The sequence below is a fragment of the Balaenoptera physalus genome (assembly GCF_965194825.1).
Source record: "Balaenoptera physalus genome assembly, chromosome: 2".
Classification (NCBI taxonomy): Eukaryota; Metazoa; Chordata; class Mammalia; order Artiodactyla; family Balaenopteridae; genus Balaenoptera; species Balaenoptera physalus.
This window is the reverse complement of record NC_138883.1, coordinates 82,490,302-82,508,117: the sequence shown is the minus strand read 5'-3', so window position 1 is coordinate 82,508,117 and position 17,816 is coordinate 82,490,302. Positions and strand designations below refer to the sequence as shown.

At 45.3% G+C, this 17,816-nt stretch overlaps 1 protein-coding gene across 4 annotated transcripts in view; it reads left to right on the top strand.

Moving 5' to 3' along the window:
* Positions 1-3,147: 3,147 nt before the first annotated feature.
* RASGRP1 (RAS guanyl releasing protein 1) overlaps positions 3,148-17,816 on the top strand; it is a 78,707-nt gene continuing 64,038 nt past the window's right edge. For 3 of the 4 annotated variants that reach the window (XM_082442959.1, XM_082442957.1, XM_082442958.1), the window contains exons 1-2: positions 3,150-3,410; positions 7,873-8,054. In XM_082442959.1, the coding sequence (XP_082299085.1) occupies positions 3,376-3,410; positions 7,873-8,054 (217 nt within the window). In that variant the 5' untranslated portion in view covers positions 3,150-3,375. Of the gene's footprint in view, positions 3,411-7,872; positions 8,055-17,816 lie in introns of all 4 variants that reach the window. The other variant, XM_082442960.1, reaches the window with a different exon arrangement.

Genomic DNA, 17,816 nt, shown 5'->3' with positions numbered 1-17,816 from the left:
TACCCCATGGTGTCCCCATGAAAGCGGGGGTAACCCAACTCTGCGGTGGCAGCTCCTGGAAATCAGGGTATAACATCCTAGCATATTTGGACTCGTCTGTTTATTAGACACGTAAGCTCATGTGAACAGGGCTCTTATCTGTCATGTTCTCTATCAGATTCTCAATGCCAAGGACAGCATCTGACACTAAGTAGGGACCCAGTGAATGTATCTCAAATGAATGAAAAAATGTTAGACCACAGAGTGGAAGCTGTGGTGGCCAATAGGTACTCCAAGCATAACCAGTCATCAGGCAGATTCTGCAAGGTGGGTTTGCAGCCCCTGCCCCTGGAACGCAGCCCTGCGTGTGCCCTCTGGGGCGACTTGCCAGTCTGCTATGCGTTTGGTATAACTGTGCCTGTGTGCATCTAGGTGAAAAGAGATGGCAGGCGGAAGGAAATACACAAGCAAGAGCAAGAGGCTTGTGAGGGCACAGGGCACAGCAATTACCAGTAGTGACCAAGTCACAACCTAAGAGGTCAGGTGCCTGGGAGGGCATGGCTGGAGGCCAGGCTGGACAGGTAAGGTTAGTTGTGAAGGTGAGCAACGTTAAGAAGTTTGTAGTTTATTCTGTAGGCAACTGGAGAATTCCTTGGCAGTTTGGAAGCAAAGAAATGACATGATCAGGTAATTCTGAAAACAACGTGAAAAAAGGATCAGAGAAGAGAAGGTTCTACAACTAGGGAGGCCATTTATGAGGCTATGACACATGTTCAGGTTCAGAGATAACTGGGGCCAAGACATGTGGTCGTGGAGATGGAGAGGAAGCCCTGGGGGACGATTCGGGGAGGCGACCAGTTGGAAATATGGTTTGGGATGTTAGATATCAAGGTTAGATATTCAGACATGGGAGTCATTTGGGTCCTGTTGAAGTCATGGAAGAAATTAAAAACACCTAATTTGAAAAAAAAAAACCCCACCGGATTTGAGTAGTGGATCATTTAGAAAATCTGATGAAAACAGGTATTTTTAGTTGCAGAGGCTTCGCAGATACTCACCAAAAAGCCAAGTAAAAGGTCTGGGGATATCAGTTAAGAGCCCCTGGTTGAAAGAAGAAAGAATAACAGAGAAAGGGTCCCAAGGAATGACCTTACCCAAAGGGTGAGCAGAAGATGACAGTGGTCCCCAGCCTTTCTCAACTGTTACAGAGACATTGACTACTGCCTATCAAAGAGTTTGGAGAAGCAGAAAAGAGGATAAGCGAACAAGAGAAAAGAAGGAGCACTTTGTTCCTGAGGTCAGAGGTGTCTCAGCACCATGGAGACTAACCACATGGCAGAAGATGAAGAAAGAGATGGAGCTAACTTCTAATTTTTTAGGTGTTTGGAAAAGACAAATTGCTCAAGTAGGAACAGCCAGATAAGCCTCTTCAAAGAGTTCAGCTGGGCCCAGAAACCCAATCAGGTGCAAGTGGAATGCAGGGCTCTCAGGAAGCCTGAGAGGAAGAAGCTTCCTAGGTAGAAGCAGGCCTCTTTAGAAAACTCAGCAAGACTCACAAGACTTGTTTCTCGAATGAACTAATAGCTAATCATTTCTATACTTATTACGTAATGAACTGCAGGTGTATAGCTGCATACAACCGCCTGCAACTGTATTCAGTATTGTGTGTATACACCCAGTAGCCTATCTAAACACATTTACGTATATTTATGCATTTATATAAAGGTACGTGTTTAGCCATTTGGCATGTATACATATGCATATACAGTGTAAGTCTGGAAGAGTGTCATAATTTAATATTTATTAAATATCCAAATGTTCCTTCTATGTGTATGGCTGTGACCGAGGACTTGGTTCTATTAACACAATGTTCATGAGGATTCTCTGGAGAAATTTCTTACCGCTCTCAGGATGAAAAGAGTTGATCTTCTCTTGAGCAATTTTTTTTTTTTTTTTGTCTTGCATGTGACAGAAATTGAATTTTAGACAAGGCTTCCCTTTTGAACATGACTGCTAGAAATCCAGGAGACAAATCTTCGGTCCCACTTGGAGCAAGTGTTTTGGACTCTATGGAATGCATTAAAAAAAATTCATTTCTGGCTCCATTTTATGTACTTTAATTTTCACTTTTCATTTCATACACTTCTTTTTGTGAGTTACACACCTTTGTAAGCTATCTTGGACTGTTTGTTTGTTTGTTGTGTTTAGGATAAGGTGGCATATACGTATGAGGCTTTAAGGTCCAGAACATTATGGCTGGGACGGGACTTATTAATATGACTAGAGTTAGAGCATGTGACACTGATAATGGGTATGTTATTAGGACAATCCCACAGCGATTACAGGGAGTCAGCCAGATCTCAGCCCAGGTTGTGGTTCTCTCTGCTGTGTACTAGTTGTGTGATGGGAAGCATATTATTCTCTAACCCTTCATTTATTTCATCTTTAAAACAGTGACCTCTTGGTTTTTGGGGGAGGCGGCGTACATGAGGAATGTACACAAAGCACTTAGCACAAGGCACTCAGTCAACATTAGTTACTGCTGTTACCACTATCTTTTCGGCAAGCAGGGGTAGGCAGCCATTTCTGACCAAATCTGCCGTCAGAAAGTCCTCCCCAGCCCTGACCCCTCTCTCCCATATCCACAGACGCCAGTCAGCTGTGTCCCGCCTGACCTGCAGCGCACCTGCACACTCGCTGCCTCCCGCAGGGTGTCTTGTTAATTGCTACCAACAAGACTCCCAAAGGCACAGGCTAAGGCGGACGCACAACCGTGTATTCGTTCTTTACCCCACCCCCGACTCTGCGCTCTGATATATACCAGAGAGGCCTGCGAGGGCACGAGGGGTCTTCGGGAGACTGGACTGAAATTCGGGAAGGCGGGAGCAGGGTGGGGGGCGGCTGTTGCCCCGGGAGCCGCCAGGTGAAGCCGGTTTCCCCCGGCTCCCAACCCCTCTCCTGGCGCTGGTTTGGTGATATCCAGGGCACCTGGAGCCTCCTCGCCCTTCCAGCTCCGCTTCCGTCTTCAGCCACGGGCCGGGAGAAGTAGCCGCCAGGGGTGAAAGGCGAGGTTGGAGGGAGGCGCAGGCCTCCGGGGACTACCGAGTAATGGGGGCAGGTTTCGGGGAAGAACTGAACAGCGCCACACATTTCCTCGGCGATAACATCAGCGCTTGTCAGGTGGTTGGAGCGGGCGTGTGTGCGCGCGCGCGCAAGGAGGAGGGCGGGGGGGCGCGCTCACACAAAGTTTGTGCCTGCGGGTTCGCCGCGGTCGGGCGTCCTGGGCGAGGAGGCCGGGGCGGAGGGGCCCGGCAGGCGGTGGTGGCGATGCGCCGCACCCCGCCGAGCCCGTCCCGCCGCGCTGGGTGAGGCGGCTCCTGGAGCGCGGCCGCGGCCATGGGCACCCTGGGCAAAGCGAGAGAAGCTCCGCGGTGAGTAGGCGCGTCCGTTTCCTTTCTTGGGGCGGGGACCACAGCGCGCGCGGCCCCAGGACCTCGCCGGGATGGGAAGTGGCGGGGCCGGCACGGCGCCGCCGCCTCCGGGAAGTTGCGGGCCCGGGGTGCGGGCGGCAGCGGCGGCCTGTCGGGGTCTCGGCCGAAGTCTCGGCCGAAGTCGGGGGAGACGGGCGCGAGGGACGGACGAGCCCGGAGCGCCCTGCGCGTCTCGCCCGACGGACTGGGGAGGGAGCCGGGTTGCGCGGACGCGCGGCCAGAGTTGGCCCGGCGCGCCCCGGAATCGCGTTTAGCGACCTGGTCCCCCGGCGCCGGGCCCCTGGAACTCCCACTCGCGGACTTTCCGCGCCCCCTGCACCTGCCGCATCTCCGGCAGCGCCACCTGGCGGCCCGTCCGGCCCTGCGGACGTCGGGCCGGACCCAGAAGGCCAGCTGCCTTTGCCGGGAGTGCACAGGGGTCAGTGAGCCACATAACCACCTGGGTGGAAACCTGCACTCGCCTTCACCCACCGTGATCCTAGAGACTTGTTTTAGGAGGGTCTTGGGGGTGACAGAAGATGAAGGAAAAGTGACCGTGAGTGAAAAAGCTATTGGCAGGAGAAGGAGGCCTGGAGGGGCCAGGCAACTTTGAGTTTGTCCCCCAAAGGGCCGGAACTGGACAACTGCCTGGCAACGGCCTGGGCTCAGCATAGGGCCGGGAAAGCTGTGCTCTTCCCACCTCCATCCACACAGACTCTGTTGCTCCTGGCCGTGCCCAGTCGAGGCAGGAAGCGTTGCCCTGCTGGACCTTATGGATCTAAAAGTTCTTGGTCCTTTATACCCTCCCCCACCCCGTCCTGTACCGTGAAGGTCCAGCACTTTGCCTTGCACCGGACTGAGAGGAGGAGCTTCAGTACATTCAACTGAGTCTGTATTATGGGAACGGGGAGAGGACAGGACTGGAAGAAATCCTCACTAGAAACCAATAAAAGCCATCTTCCACTGCAAAGAAAGTTGTGGAAGCTTCCGTTCGTTCTCCTTGTCCATTTCATCCCTTACTCTTCTGGGCTGAATTTCATGAAAAGTTCAACCCGAAATTGTGACCTCCACTGAGATACCTGAGGCTGGAGTGGATTGCACCTGAACCACTTCAGAGTTTTGACAGTCTCCTTCAGCAAACTGGATGGGGCCTTAGCAAGTTTTAGCCTCAGGAAACACTTTCAAGTTGTTTCTCTAGGGCGCTATTTTTTTTTTTTTTTTAATACTTGAGGGAGCTGGTGAGGAGACATTTGCCTACTTTCCTTTAAAAATACATATGCCTTTGCAGACTTAGAGGTGAATTCATTCTATGTCTAAAATAAAGCATTTTATAAATCCTTATCTACAGCCATTTCACCAGAAGAGAACGATTTGAAGGTTTGTCACATAGCAGCCAGTCAAGAGACTCCACAGCAAAATTGCCCAGCTTCCTAGTTTATGGTGCACATAACCCCCATCTTCCTGACCTCTCAGGATGCCATTTGGGTTTTAGCAGTTTCTCTTCTCCCTGGTTTCTCCTGCCCAAGCCCTCTGAGTCTCAGCGGCCTCCCCCCGACTGCATCTCACCCTCCCTTCCCCGTCGCCTAAATACTCCCTTCAAGTTCATTCTTTCTGCTTGTATTTTACCAGTCCCTCCTAGTTCTGATGATAAAAGCATCTACCTCTGAGAATCACCTCCTGCACCAAAGTGGTTTCCCCTACAGGTGACACTAGGAAACATTGCCAGACTTAGAGCCAGGGCAGTTTTTGGAGTCCTGAATAGTTGATGCTACCAACTGAGGGAGAAAATGGAATTTTCCCTGGATTGGCCAGATGAGAGACAGAGGTAGACACCGACATCCCGGCCCCAGCGGGAAGAGCTGTGTGTGGAGACAGCCTCCAGTTGCCGTGGCCTCTTCTCTTGGGGCTAAGGGGAAGTAATATGGGAGGCCTAAGAGAAAAAGAGGCTTCTGACAAGAAAGACTTTGTTTTCATCTTTCCCAAGTCTGCCTTGGGTAGAGGTCTTAATGGTGAAGAGGCAGCAGCTAAGGCCAAAAGCTGACTTATCCCAACACTGGACAACCAGTGCCAGGTTTAGAGAGCCCTCACTGCTTCTGCGGAGGGAAGGGAGCATGGCATGGACACGGGAGGCTTGGCTTCTACCTGGCTCTGCACTGGTGCCCAGTCGCATTGCCCTTCCCAGCCCAGACCTCCACACGCATGGGGGAAGGGCTTGGAGAATGGCCATGGAGGGGCCATCCAGCTCTGGGGTCTGAGGACTTCTGGGGACCTGAAAAAGAAGTAGGACCCAAGATTCAGCCTTTATGTTATCAGCTATGCTTTTGGAGGATTTTACTTTTGTCTTAAGTTGAATTGCCCTTTTCAGCTCCTCTTGCTAATTCTGATGTAGTGAAAGGTGCATAGTCCCAGGCACAGTAAATATTTATTAAACCAAACCAGAGAGGTGCCAAGTACAAATCCCAGATCAAGTACGTATGAGTTCTACAACCTTGTCTATGTCCTTTAGCCTCTTTTAGACTCAGTTTCAACATCGTGAAATGGAGATAACATCTCTCTGGGCTGTAAGCTTTAAAGACCATGTAAATCCCCAGCCCAGAGCCTGCCATATCAAAGGTACTCAATTCAGGGTGGCCATTATTTTCTTTCATTTTCAGATGCTGATCTGATCTTGGGGCTATCACAGGGCCTGGGTAAAAATCAGTAATGTCCAGAAACTTGATCAAGTCCTGTAACACCAAGCTGATCTTTCAGAAATCACTGCCTTGGCTTAGCAGATTCCCAAGAGCCAGTTTCTGATTGGATTTCACTGAGCCCATCCTAGGTTGGAACAGATGGCAGCAGCCAATGCCAGACCAGCATTCTGGAGCTACTTTGAAAGGGAACTCGAAGGTCAGGGTGTTCCCTTCACTAGTCTGGCTTTGTACTAAGTGGTCCCACTGTCTTTTTAACAGGGTGGTTTCCCAAAATCCATGTGTGCCCTAGCATTTTATTTTGATCTGAGTACTTCTTCAGCTCCTTCTGAGTGAGGTTACATCTTGTCGAGAAGCTTTCCTCAACACTCCACTTAGAACTGGTTTTCCCTCCTCTGAGAACATCACACGTCTTGCCCTTGACACTCACAGGACAGTTATTTAAGATTTATAGAGTTATCTTTTCTTGGTCTGGTTCTGATTCTTCAACTAGATTTTTGTATTAAGGAACTTCCAGATCACCTTCATACTACAACAACGAACATATAATGAGTATGTTTTACAGTTTGCAAAGTACCTTCACAGACTATCTCACTGGTCCTCTCTGGCCTATCACGCATGTGTTGCTCATAGGATACGTACTTATGATTAATTAATGCCATCATGTGTTTATCAAATATATAGTGGTTAGTTAAAGTTATGGATGTCCGGTATATTTCTTTTCTTCATCTCCTCTTTGGTAATAAACACGAAATAGCCAAAGCCACAGTAAGGAGAGGAGAATATACTCAAAGGAGTTATCAGCAACAACACCTATCACTAGTAAACCTTCAAAGATGATAGATATGTCTCTGTATGTTATGTTTATTTTTTTAATGGAAGGAAAAATAAAATGCTAAATTAACCTACTGATATCATTTTGCAAACAACTTGACTTACACTGATGAGGTCATGACCAAAGGTAAAGCTAAGTGAAAGTGGAGGCAGGTGACCTGTTGGGCTGTAAAGCCATTTCCAGATTCAGACTTGTCCTTTTGTATTCACTTCTGGAATAAAGCTCTCATAATCAGTAAGGACTTGATAGGATAATGTTTAATCATAAAAATGACTCAGAATGATTATCAGTAATGAAAAACAGAATCTTAGAACCAACCAAGATTTGTGAAAAAGACAGGGCTAGCTTAAAATCTAAACACTGCCCCCATAACCCTCACCCCCTGCACGTGGGTCCTCGGTCTTTGCCTTCTCCCCCAAAATCCTTAAAGATGTTTCTGAGGCCACCTGACTTTCTCCAGTAACTCTGGTGTTGCTCAAGAGGAATGAATTTAGCTGAAGATGAGACCAAACTTAAACAATTCTTAAGACCCAAGTCAGTGGTCTCAGGGCTAAAATAAAAATTTATTGCTAGGAGCTAAAAACTGCCAAGAATAGTCTTGCGTCTGCCTCTTCCTTTCGGGAACTGGAGAAAGCAGGCCAAAGCAATCCTAACCCCAGGCTGAGGAGCCCTGTTTGTTGCAACCCTGAAGTCTCACCTTGCTATTAGTGTGAGAGATGTCTCTTTAACAGCTAACCAGTCCGTGTGGTGCCTTTACCAAGTGGGAGGGGTATGTCTTATCAGCCCAACTCCTGGGATTAATTGTCTTATCTCTACTCCTTTCCTCTTCAGTCTGCCTGCAGAGCAGTGTGGTCAGCCCCTGGCCGCTCTACTCTCCCCGCCTTTTCTCTTTCCCCAGGAAACCTCATGGCTGCAGAGCAGCCCCTAAAGCAAGACTAGAGGGGAAGCCCTCCAGCAGCCCCCTCCCCTCCCATCCCAGCCTGGCCCAGATCACCCAGTTCCGAATGATGGTGTCTCTGGGACATTTAGCCAAAGGAGCCAGCCTGGACGATCTCATCGACAGCTGTGTTCAATCTTTCGGTGAGTTGGCGAACTGCCCACATGCATAAAAATCGCTCTCTTACTTTGTTCTTCCTTAAAAAGTGCGTTATAGAATAGCAACCTAGATTGCATTTGGGGTTTAAAAATAGCTCTTGAGCCTTTGAAATGTTGGAGACTGTGCAGTGCCTATGGCACATGACTATGTGGGTGTAATAGGTCGTGATGAGAAGTGCGATTTAAAGCAAGAAAAGTTACTGAGGAGAGTTTGCATTTCCAATTTTCTCAGGATGGAGGTTTTTCTTGTGGTGAAAAATATGATAAAATGCAGTGGTACATCTGGTGCTTTTCTGTCCTTGTGTTCTTGGGGCACACAAAGACTAGGTCACCTGAGCAAACGCTGTTATCAAATAGAAATTCGAAAGCCTTTGGATCATTTGGACAATAAAGTCTTAATCATTCCCCTCACAATCTTGAGGGTGGTTGTGGAGGAATAGGAGAGGACCAGGCAAAGCCAGATGTCTGTGCCTGAAAGGTTCTGGCAAATGAGCGGTGAGATTGAGGATTGAGGATCTATAAAAGGAGCAGACAGACACATGGGCGGGGAGTTATCTAGGCGTGCACTCTGTCATCAGCCGTACTCACAGTGAGGGACGAGCAACTTAGTGCAGCCGACAAGCAATTATCGACCATGATGCCCTATTTGTAGGCACTGTCTTTCTTTTGACTGTTATATGTGAAGTAGTGATTGAAAAGTACTAAATGTTTGTTCCCGTTCCAAAAAAGAAATGATGGAAAATTCATAGAGTTTTCAATATCACCGGCCCCCCTCCTTGCCCCTTTAGAAACCCCTCCACCTCCCACCGGGAAGCAGATAAGCATGTGTGTCTCAGCTCAGAAGCGCCCGCCTGCCCTGCCCCGGCGCCTCCCAGGGAGCATAGGGGAGGCTTGATCAGATCCCAGGTAGCCCAACGTGCAGGACTGTTAGAACGCAGAGCTAGGGATTATTCATTGGCTGGACCTGTTTAGTGCTCAGTCAAACCTTATTTGTAGAATTCAGAAAAATTGACATTTTGGAGATTCTCATTTAGTACAATTTAGCAAAACATTGAAAAGAATAGTTTTGGTGGGGGACAGATGTCTACGTATAGCTGATTCACTTTGTTATAAAGCAGAAATTAACACACCATTGTAAAGCAATTATACTCCAATAAGGATGTTAAAAAAAAAAAAAAAAGAATAGTTTTGGTGATTCCACCATTTGGTTTAGAGCAGCCGTTCTCAAATGTTCCTGCAAAATCACATGGAGGTTTTTTGTAAAACAGATTGCTGGGTCCCACCCGCAGGCTGGCTGCTCTAGCAGGTCTGGGGTGGGGCCCAAGAATTTACATTTCTGTCAGCTTCCCAGGTGCTGCTGCTGCAGCTGATCCAAGAACCTCACTTTGAGAATCACTGCTTCATTGTTTATTTTAGATTTTTTAACTTGGAAAAGAGGGAGTATTTTTACTAGTTTAGCATTACATTTTAATTAAATTTCTATTTAGTTACACTTTAGTCTTTCAGCTGAGGATGAATTTGGGAGCAGAATGAATGGTTTTCTGTTTCAAAATAATCTCTTTGGAAAATATCCATCCAGGGAGAGAAGCTAGAAGATGGGGGGGATGGGTGGAAGCATGGCTGTAATGAGCCATTATTCATCGTGCACTTTACTTTCACCTGGTTCCCAGCTTGATAAGCTGCAAAGTTCCTCACACAGTCGTGACAGTCTTATTTACTGGTCTTTAGCAGGGCACTCTATTTCATGAATAAGCATTTTTATTCTCTTTCCATTTCACTGTTGAGGAAACAAGGTCCAACAATATCTTTTATCATGCCATCTTTCTTCCTCCCCTGCCCGCTCAGTTCAAGGCTGTTGCCCTAACCTTCAAATCATCATGACGTCAACCTGAAAAATACATGACCGATTCTCAGGTCCTGCAAAATAAAAAATAACCAAGCCTGACCCACTCCCCTCAGTGGATCCTAGCAGGGCTAAAGATACTGTTTCCTGGATTATGTTGAACTGAATAGTACCTTAAAATCCCAAAGCTATTTAAAAAAAAAAAACCCCATTGAGTCTAATAGTCTTTTATCCATTATCGTGAAGTATCAGTAGCCCCTAATTAAGCCCCTAATTGCATCTGACATTCGGCTGGGCCTTGCATGAGAGAATTACAGTGACCGAACCCCTATTCCGTTATTCAAGCTTAGAATACCTGAGGATTGCACCATTCGGGGAAAGAAAAAAATGTACCAAAGACAGGGCAATGATAAGGTAAGGTGTGCAGGAAGAATAAATTCTTTGAACCACGTAGGCTCTGAGTGAGTTCCCTCCAAGGGTGAGGGCATAGACTAGGGAGAGCAGCCACGGTCTGTTCAAACCCCTCTCGTGCAGGGCGTGGGAATGCCGCCGGAAGGGCAGCAAGGAGCCACCACAAGGCAAGGCTTTGCACCTGAGGTCCTGCAGGGTTTCCTGCCACAGAATTTACATGAAAGAGGCAAAAAAGAAAAGACACCCTATGTCTGGAGGGAATGGGAGATGACACTTTTGTCTGTGAATTCCACTCTGGTTATCACTTGACGTCTAGTGGGGCAGGGGTGTGGAGCTAGAGCTGGGGGCCGGGGAGGCCAAAGCCGGATTGTGCCAGGCAGCCATCCACGGTAGGACATTGCTTGTGCTTCTGTAGGTCTCCTTGGAGGTGATCCGAGAATAGTAAAGAGCGAAGCTGATGTTTATCTTGAAACTTACCTTACTGGTTATTTTCTCTGATTAGTATAGAAGAGTTTTTGCTTTAGAGTAAAACAGTCTAGCATAATTTTTTGTTCATGAGTTTAGAAGTCTTCTCATTTGAATACCCATGGAAAGAGAGGGAAATAACACCACCAAAGTATGGGGAAAGTTTTTGTATCAGGGGGAGTGGGGCGGGGGTCATCTCTCCCTTCAGACTCAGGTTTCAGCCACTCCTCCCGACAACTTGAAAGAAAAAAAAAAAAAAAGGGAGGAAATAAAACCTCTTTTGAACACAAAGACTGACTAATTAGTCCATTTACTTTTTACTACTGTCTCAACCTCACCTTGGTGCAGATGCTTTGAAGAGGTTTGAACTGACTACAGCTGTGCTGTCCAGTATGGCAGCCACTACCCACCTGTGGCTATTTATGTAGACATTTTAATTAATTACAATTAAATCAAATGTAAAATTTAGTTCCTAAGCTTCACCAGCCATAGTTCAAGTGCTCAATAGCCACAAGTGGTACCTGCTGCTGGACAGAGTAAATAGAAAATATTCCCTTCTTTGCAGAAAGTCCATCGGATAGCACTGGCCTGGGTAGATGGTTGAGCGGAAGGGGAAAAGCAGTGTGGGATTTGCATTTTTCTAGCAGCTCCAGCTAATAGTCTGAATACTGTCTAAGGCATCCTGGGCATTTGGCAGTCTTTACTGATGGCTATCTCTTTAGTATTATTAACCATTAATTACCACCCACACTGTCCTCAGAGGAAGGACTTATTACAAGGCTGTTAGGGATGGGTGGCCTGCACGTACAAATTAAGGCCTCTAGCAAGCCTCTAGCAAGCGTCCCAATGCCACATACAAGGTTACAGATCTGTGATTAGAAATTCAGAGCCTTGAGTCATAGTGCGTTGCTTTCACCATGAAACAACCCACTCCCACCTTCTGTTTTAATCAGAGGTCATGCTTTACATTGTCACCATATTATTGCTTATTAATCCACTCTTCCACTGAACATAATGAGGCAAATCATCACAACCCTGGTACGTTTATGTCAAATGTATGTGAATCACACCATCTGTTTCAGAGGTAGGAAAGACCTATGAGATCATCTGGGCTTTTTATAATGTTTTCACTTTGTAAGAGGGCTGCCAGCTTTGAGGGCCGAATGGAAGGCTTCAGATGTCCCAGTTCTGCCCCCCTCTGAATGCAAGACAACTTCTGACAGCCTCAGAAAGAAAACTGCAAACATGTCCCAGCAAGGGACCCTCAGCAAGCAGCCCTCCTGCTCCCAGGTCGAGTGTGGGAAGAAACTCAACATCTTTGTCTTACCTGACAGCGAGAAAGGAAACACAGCTTAGCTAGTATCTTATTTATGGTGTGTTGTTTCTTTCTTTCTTGTAGGGCTATATGTATTGATTTTCTTTTAAACTCAAAACAACTCTGAAATAGGTCAGGTATTAGTGTCTCTATGGACAGAGGAGACAATAAGTGGAGCCTGTGAGAACTAAAACAACTTGCCTCGTGCCCCCAGCCCCCCAGCCCAGTCTAAAGAGAAAACACGCTCCCAGAAGCCTCTTGAAAGCTGAGCTGGGCCATGCTTAGGTCCTTCTCCTAGGGCAAGCTCCCTCCACTCGGGGGAGACCTGCATGCCCCACAGGACAAGTCTGCACTCTGTGCCCGCAGTCTGCAAGCCTGGTGTCTCCCAGATTAGAAATTAAACAACATTCAATGTAGGAAACATTTATTGGACCCCATCTATATACCAGATATCTGCTTGAAATTCTCTCAAACAAATTCTGAATTAATTAAAATTAGTGTGTGCATTGTATCTCCCAAACGAGAAAAACCTCCAGACTAATAGGTATGTTTCCCGTACCACTAACAGATGTATTTCCTGCAGTTGGATGTTAAAAGCATTGTATAGACCTCAGCTTATTAAGGGTAAAACACTACATCTATTTTTTAAGTTAGATCCAAAAAAGGCAAACACATAACTTGTTGGGACTGTTGTTCCCTCCATGGCAGAGGGAAGATTCAGTGTTCCTCACCACTCTGCAACTTAGTCTGTGCACCAAAGCCAAGTGCCCAGAGGCAACAAAAGCACAAGACCAGATGCCAAGGGTCGTGATGTTGAAGGGCAGTCAGACCCAGGAACCAGCAACTCTAAGGAACAAAGCCAAGTGTAGGGTCAGGAAGGCTGGCCACTGTGAGGACAGGCCCTTTGTGAAGAAGACCACAGCTGTCCCAGTAGCCTCCTCAGTGGAATCTCCCATCTCTGGGAGTCATGGTTGCAAGATTTCGTATGTATAGGATGGTCCTTGGGGCACCCACGTCCTGAGGCTCCGGGACATCAGAGCAGCTCCCGGGCATGACTGTTCTTAGCCCTCTGGAGTGAATTCGTATTCTATGATTGGGATGCTGAATATTGCAAGGAGCCTCCTTGCTGCATCTTTGATAGGCTGGCAGGTCTGCCCTCTCCAGGTGTGAGGCATGGTGACTAGAAGGAATTTCCCATCTCCTCCTTTCTTAGGCCTGGCGGGCTGGGCCTTGACCTGAATTGGCCCCATTCATCTTCACAACAGCTCTGTGAGGTGGATATTATTTTGCTCTTTTAATTAACAGGTAATTGAAGCTCAGGAATGTTAGTAACCCGTGGAAAGTGGCCAAACTCATTAGTGGGAGAGCCGCTGAGACCTGAACTCTGGCACTCCTGTTCTCTCCACTCTACCAGAGGTTCTCCAGCTTCAGCATGAACAGTCATCATTGTGGGGTGTGTTCAACATTCAGGTTCCTGAGGGTCAACTCCAGAGCTTTTCATTCAGTCGTGGTTTTGAAGGAGGTGACCCCACAAACTGATTTTGAGAAACACCATCCTACAGCACACTTGCTTCTTGGACATCCCAGAGCATTTTCTCAGGCTTTCTAGGGAAACACGGAAAACTTGAAGAATACAAATCCTCTGAAAAACGTTAGAGCAAATAGGTTTTCAACTATATGAACTAGACAATCACGAGGCGAAACCAGTGTCCTGGCCATCTCTAAAGCAATCAGTCCAGATCTAACTAGAGAGAGGCCTGCCTTTGAGCAGGTTTGCAACTCTGGGCCCACTTCTGTCAGATTTTCCTGCACTTCTATCCCTTTTCAAATGCAGAAACTCTTGAAAACTTCCCGCCTGTCAGTCTTTTGGCCGTGGAAATAAACGGAAAGTGGTGGTCTATTATTACTATGATTTGCTTCCTTGCACTCAAAGGCAGCATTCCCAGCGTGCATTTCCACCTTTAAGCCACACTCGGACCAGTTTACTGTGGTGCTGGGGGCCTGGCTCCCTAGTGTATGCCAGTTCCCCGTGGGTCAGAGACCCAGAAGTAGTGGCTTAGCTGAGGGGACTGGAGAGGTGCTCCTCTGAGTACTTCTTCAAAAGTGCTGCTTTTGCAGCAGACTTTTTAAGGCCCTATATTGACATGAAGGTTGTTAAGTCCATGATGGAAACACATTAGGAAATAACATGAAAGCAAAAACGGTGTGTTCAGTTGTTGGCTGTGGTTGGCAGTGAGACCACCGGGGAAGGTTATCTGAAGTGCAGACCCACGCCTGGCCCACCTCCTGTTGGTAGGACCTGCCTGCTTCTGCCTGGAGCTGTTACAGCTGCTGGACTCGTTGCCTTGGTCTGCAGGTAGTTTGGGCTACCAGCTAGTTGGGGTTGTCCTAGAGTGGTTATGAGGAAGACAGCAGGGAAAGAGCGAGAGAAGAAGCAGGGTCAGCTACGCACGTCCCACGCAGATGCACAGGGCACCACACTTGACTGGATGCTGTCACAGTCTTGAAAGTCTTACTCTGTGAGAGCAGGTTGTTACATCATCAGGAGTTTAGCAGGCCAATTGCTAAATACAGGCATCAATAAAAATTAAATTATATAAACTTACAGTTATATTAAAAATAAAAATAAACCCTCAAAACTCATCATTTCCTAGTATATTACCACATTTTACTGTCATCCATCTTCTTGAGATGGCCATTGTGTCTGTATGGTACAAATGCTATATAGTGATATGCTATACATGTATAGCACATACGTATCATACATACACATATAGTGGTGTGGAGATAGCTGCGTCTCTTCCCAGCTCCGTGGTCCGTGAAGTCACGCCAGGAGCTTGACGTTCCCTGTGTTGGGAGTATCTATTCCAGGGAAATGGGCAGACACTACCAATCGGTTCGTCTCGACCCCACCCCTGGAGAGGCCATCGTTAAGCATTTACCATCACCTTCCCCCAGCTACAGAGGATGCTTACACGGCAAAGGGAAAAGGCGGCAAGCTGAAAACTGGAAATTTTACTTTGTGTTACCTGTTTAGGAGAAAGTATTATTTGCCGTTGTTTTGCTTCTTTCATCTAAGTATCTTATAAAACAACTCTCCATGTGTTCTTCAAAGAAAAGGAACCATATATCTTAGAGATAAAGAGTCACATATCAGTGAAGTTGAGAAATTTTTTTGAAGTGACAGATCTGTGGTCACAAGAGGGGAAGGGGGCTGGGGGAGTGGGTGAAGGGGGTGAAGGGGGTCAGTTGTATGGTGACAGATGGTAAGTAGGCTTTTGGGGGTGATCACTGTGTAGTGTATATACAAATATTGAATTATAGTGTTGTACACCTGAAACTTATGTAACAGTAAAAAAAAAAATGTCACAGTGGAAATTTAAGACTGAGAGATTCTCATTTTAGAGTCGAAGTTATTCTGTGTTTCTGTTTTTTTTAATTTACCTCCTCTAAAAATTCTCCGTGATTAAACTTTCCCTTATTTCTGATCAACTAAACCTCAATTTTGTGACTTCTGTTCTTCATTAACGCATTAATGCTAGCATTATATGCTGTCTCTCTTCGTTTCTGATTCCATCTGTTTAATCGTTTGCCTTCATTTCTCTCTATGTGGTAACAGGCACTATCGATACATAACACCAGGCTTTTGTTGAGTGTGTTTTCATAAGTTTGTTTGCTAACTATATTTCTAATTTTGTGAGCTGTCCATGTCTTTGCCTATTTATCACTTGTTTAATGTTTTTATTATTAGAGGTTATGAAAGCTTATTATGGTTTTAAAAAAAAAAGCCTGTTAACTTTCTTTTTTTAAACTTGCTTTTTAATTAATTTATTTATTTATTTATGGCTGTGTTGGGTCTTCGATTCTGTGCGAGGGCTTTCTCTAGTTGCGACGAGCGGGGGCCGCTCTTCATTGCGGTGCGCGGGCCTCTCACTATCGCGGCCTCTCTTGTTGCGGAGCACAGTCTCCAGACGCGCAGGCTCAGTAGTTGTGGCTCACGGGCCCAGTTGCTCCGCGGCACGTGGGATCTTCCCAGACCAGGGCTCGAACCCGTGTCCCCTGCATTGGCAGGCAGATTCTCAACCACTGCGCCACCAGGGAAGCCCTGTTAACTCTTTGATTGGCATTTGCTACAGGCATTTTTTTCCTCACTCTCATTTCAGTTTTTATGTTGTTTTTGGGACATTAATGAAATATTACATTTTTATGTCGTTAAATTTTTCATGTTTTCTTTGTCTTTTCCTTTATTAACTCTAAACTTGAAGAAAAAAATCCCTATTCCAAAGATTTGGTGACTATTCCATTGTCATTTTAATAAAAGTTTTATTAAATCCATTGTATGATATAATTCCATATTCCACTATTGTGGATGATCAGTAAAACTTTGTCAATAGTTTTTGCTGAAAAAAAAAGAAGCCTTCAGTCTTGTTTTTGAGGTTGTCATTGGCTTAAACCCAGGGCACCTGGACTGTCACTTTGTAACTCAGAGTCTCAATTTCCCCTCACCGTCATACTCCTGAAATGATTTCTGAGACTGAAAATGTCTGGGAGAAGGCGTAATGGGGTCTCAATCATGATGTTGACTGTGAACTTTTAAGTCCTTTGGGAATTTGTCTGTTTTTAAAGAAAGTACTTTTGATTATTAGAAGAGCCAGTATCCTTAGGGTGAAGACTTAAAAGACCAACCAAATTTAAATCTATTTTTTCCCTAAATTATTAATATAGACTGAATCTATGTTGTACTTACATAGACTTTTTTATTGTGGTAAAATGTACATAACATAAAATTTACCACGTACATAGACTTTAAAATTTTTTCTAGTAATAGTTACCTTTTGAGTATTTACTATGAACAACACAGTGTTTATAGTAATATTTTTATATACATATTCTCATTTAATTCCCACTACTTTATAAGTTCTTGTATTTACAAAGATCTGACTATAACTCAGCTCACATACTTACTTTTTTTCCAGTTTGTTTTTTTGAGACATAATTGACATACATCACTGTATAAGTTTAAGGTGTACAGCATAATGGTTTGATTGACATATATTGTGAAATGATTACCACAATAAGTTCAGCTAACATCCATCTTCTCATATTTGTATTTACAAAGATCTAATTGTAACTCAGCTCTCCTGTCTTACTTTTAAAATTTTAATAACTTTTTTTTAAACATCTTTATTGGAGTATAATTGCTAACATTTTAATAACTTTTAAAATTATTTATGTTCACTATAGAAAGCTTAGAAAATACAGACTAGCAAAAAGAAGAAAATTGCATTCATCCATTCTACCACCAAAAGCAAGATAAGCACTATCGACACAGTTGGGTATATCTTCTAGATTCTCTTCTATGCATGTTTATGTACTGCAATCCTATTAACTATTTTATGGTAGATTGACTACAATTACCTCTTTGCTTTTCATAATTCACATTTTAAACAATTATGATCTTAAAATCAGTATTAGTATTTATAAAGAGGTGTGCTAGCACACAAAGTTGCTATTCCATCCTAAAATTGATTTTAAAAAATAATTCTGGCATAATCTCTTCACATGTGAGGCATAAAAGTGAAGGTTGCTTGGCAACTAAAATGATTCTAATGAGGACTTAAAGACATTACAAGGAAAGAAAAGTAGTTACTCATTTCTTTCCAATGCTAAATGCTAATTATGATAACCATGACCGATTATAGTTGTAATAAAT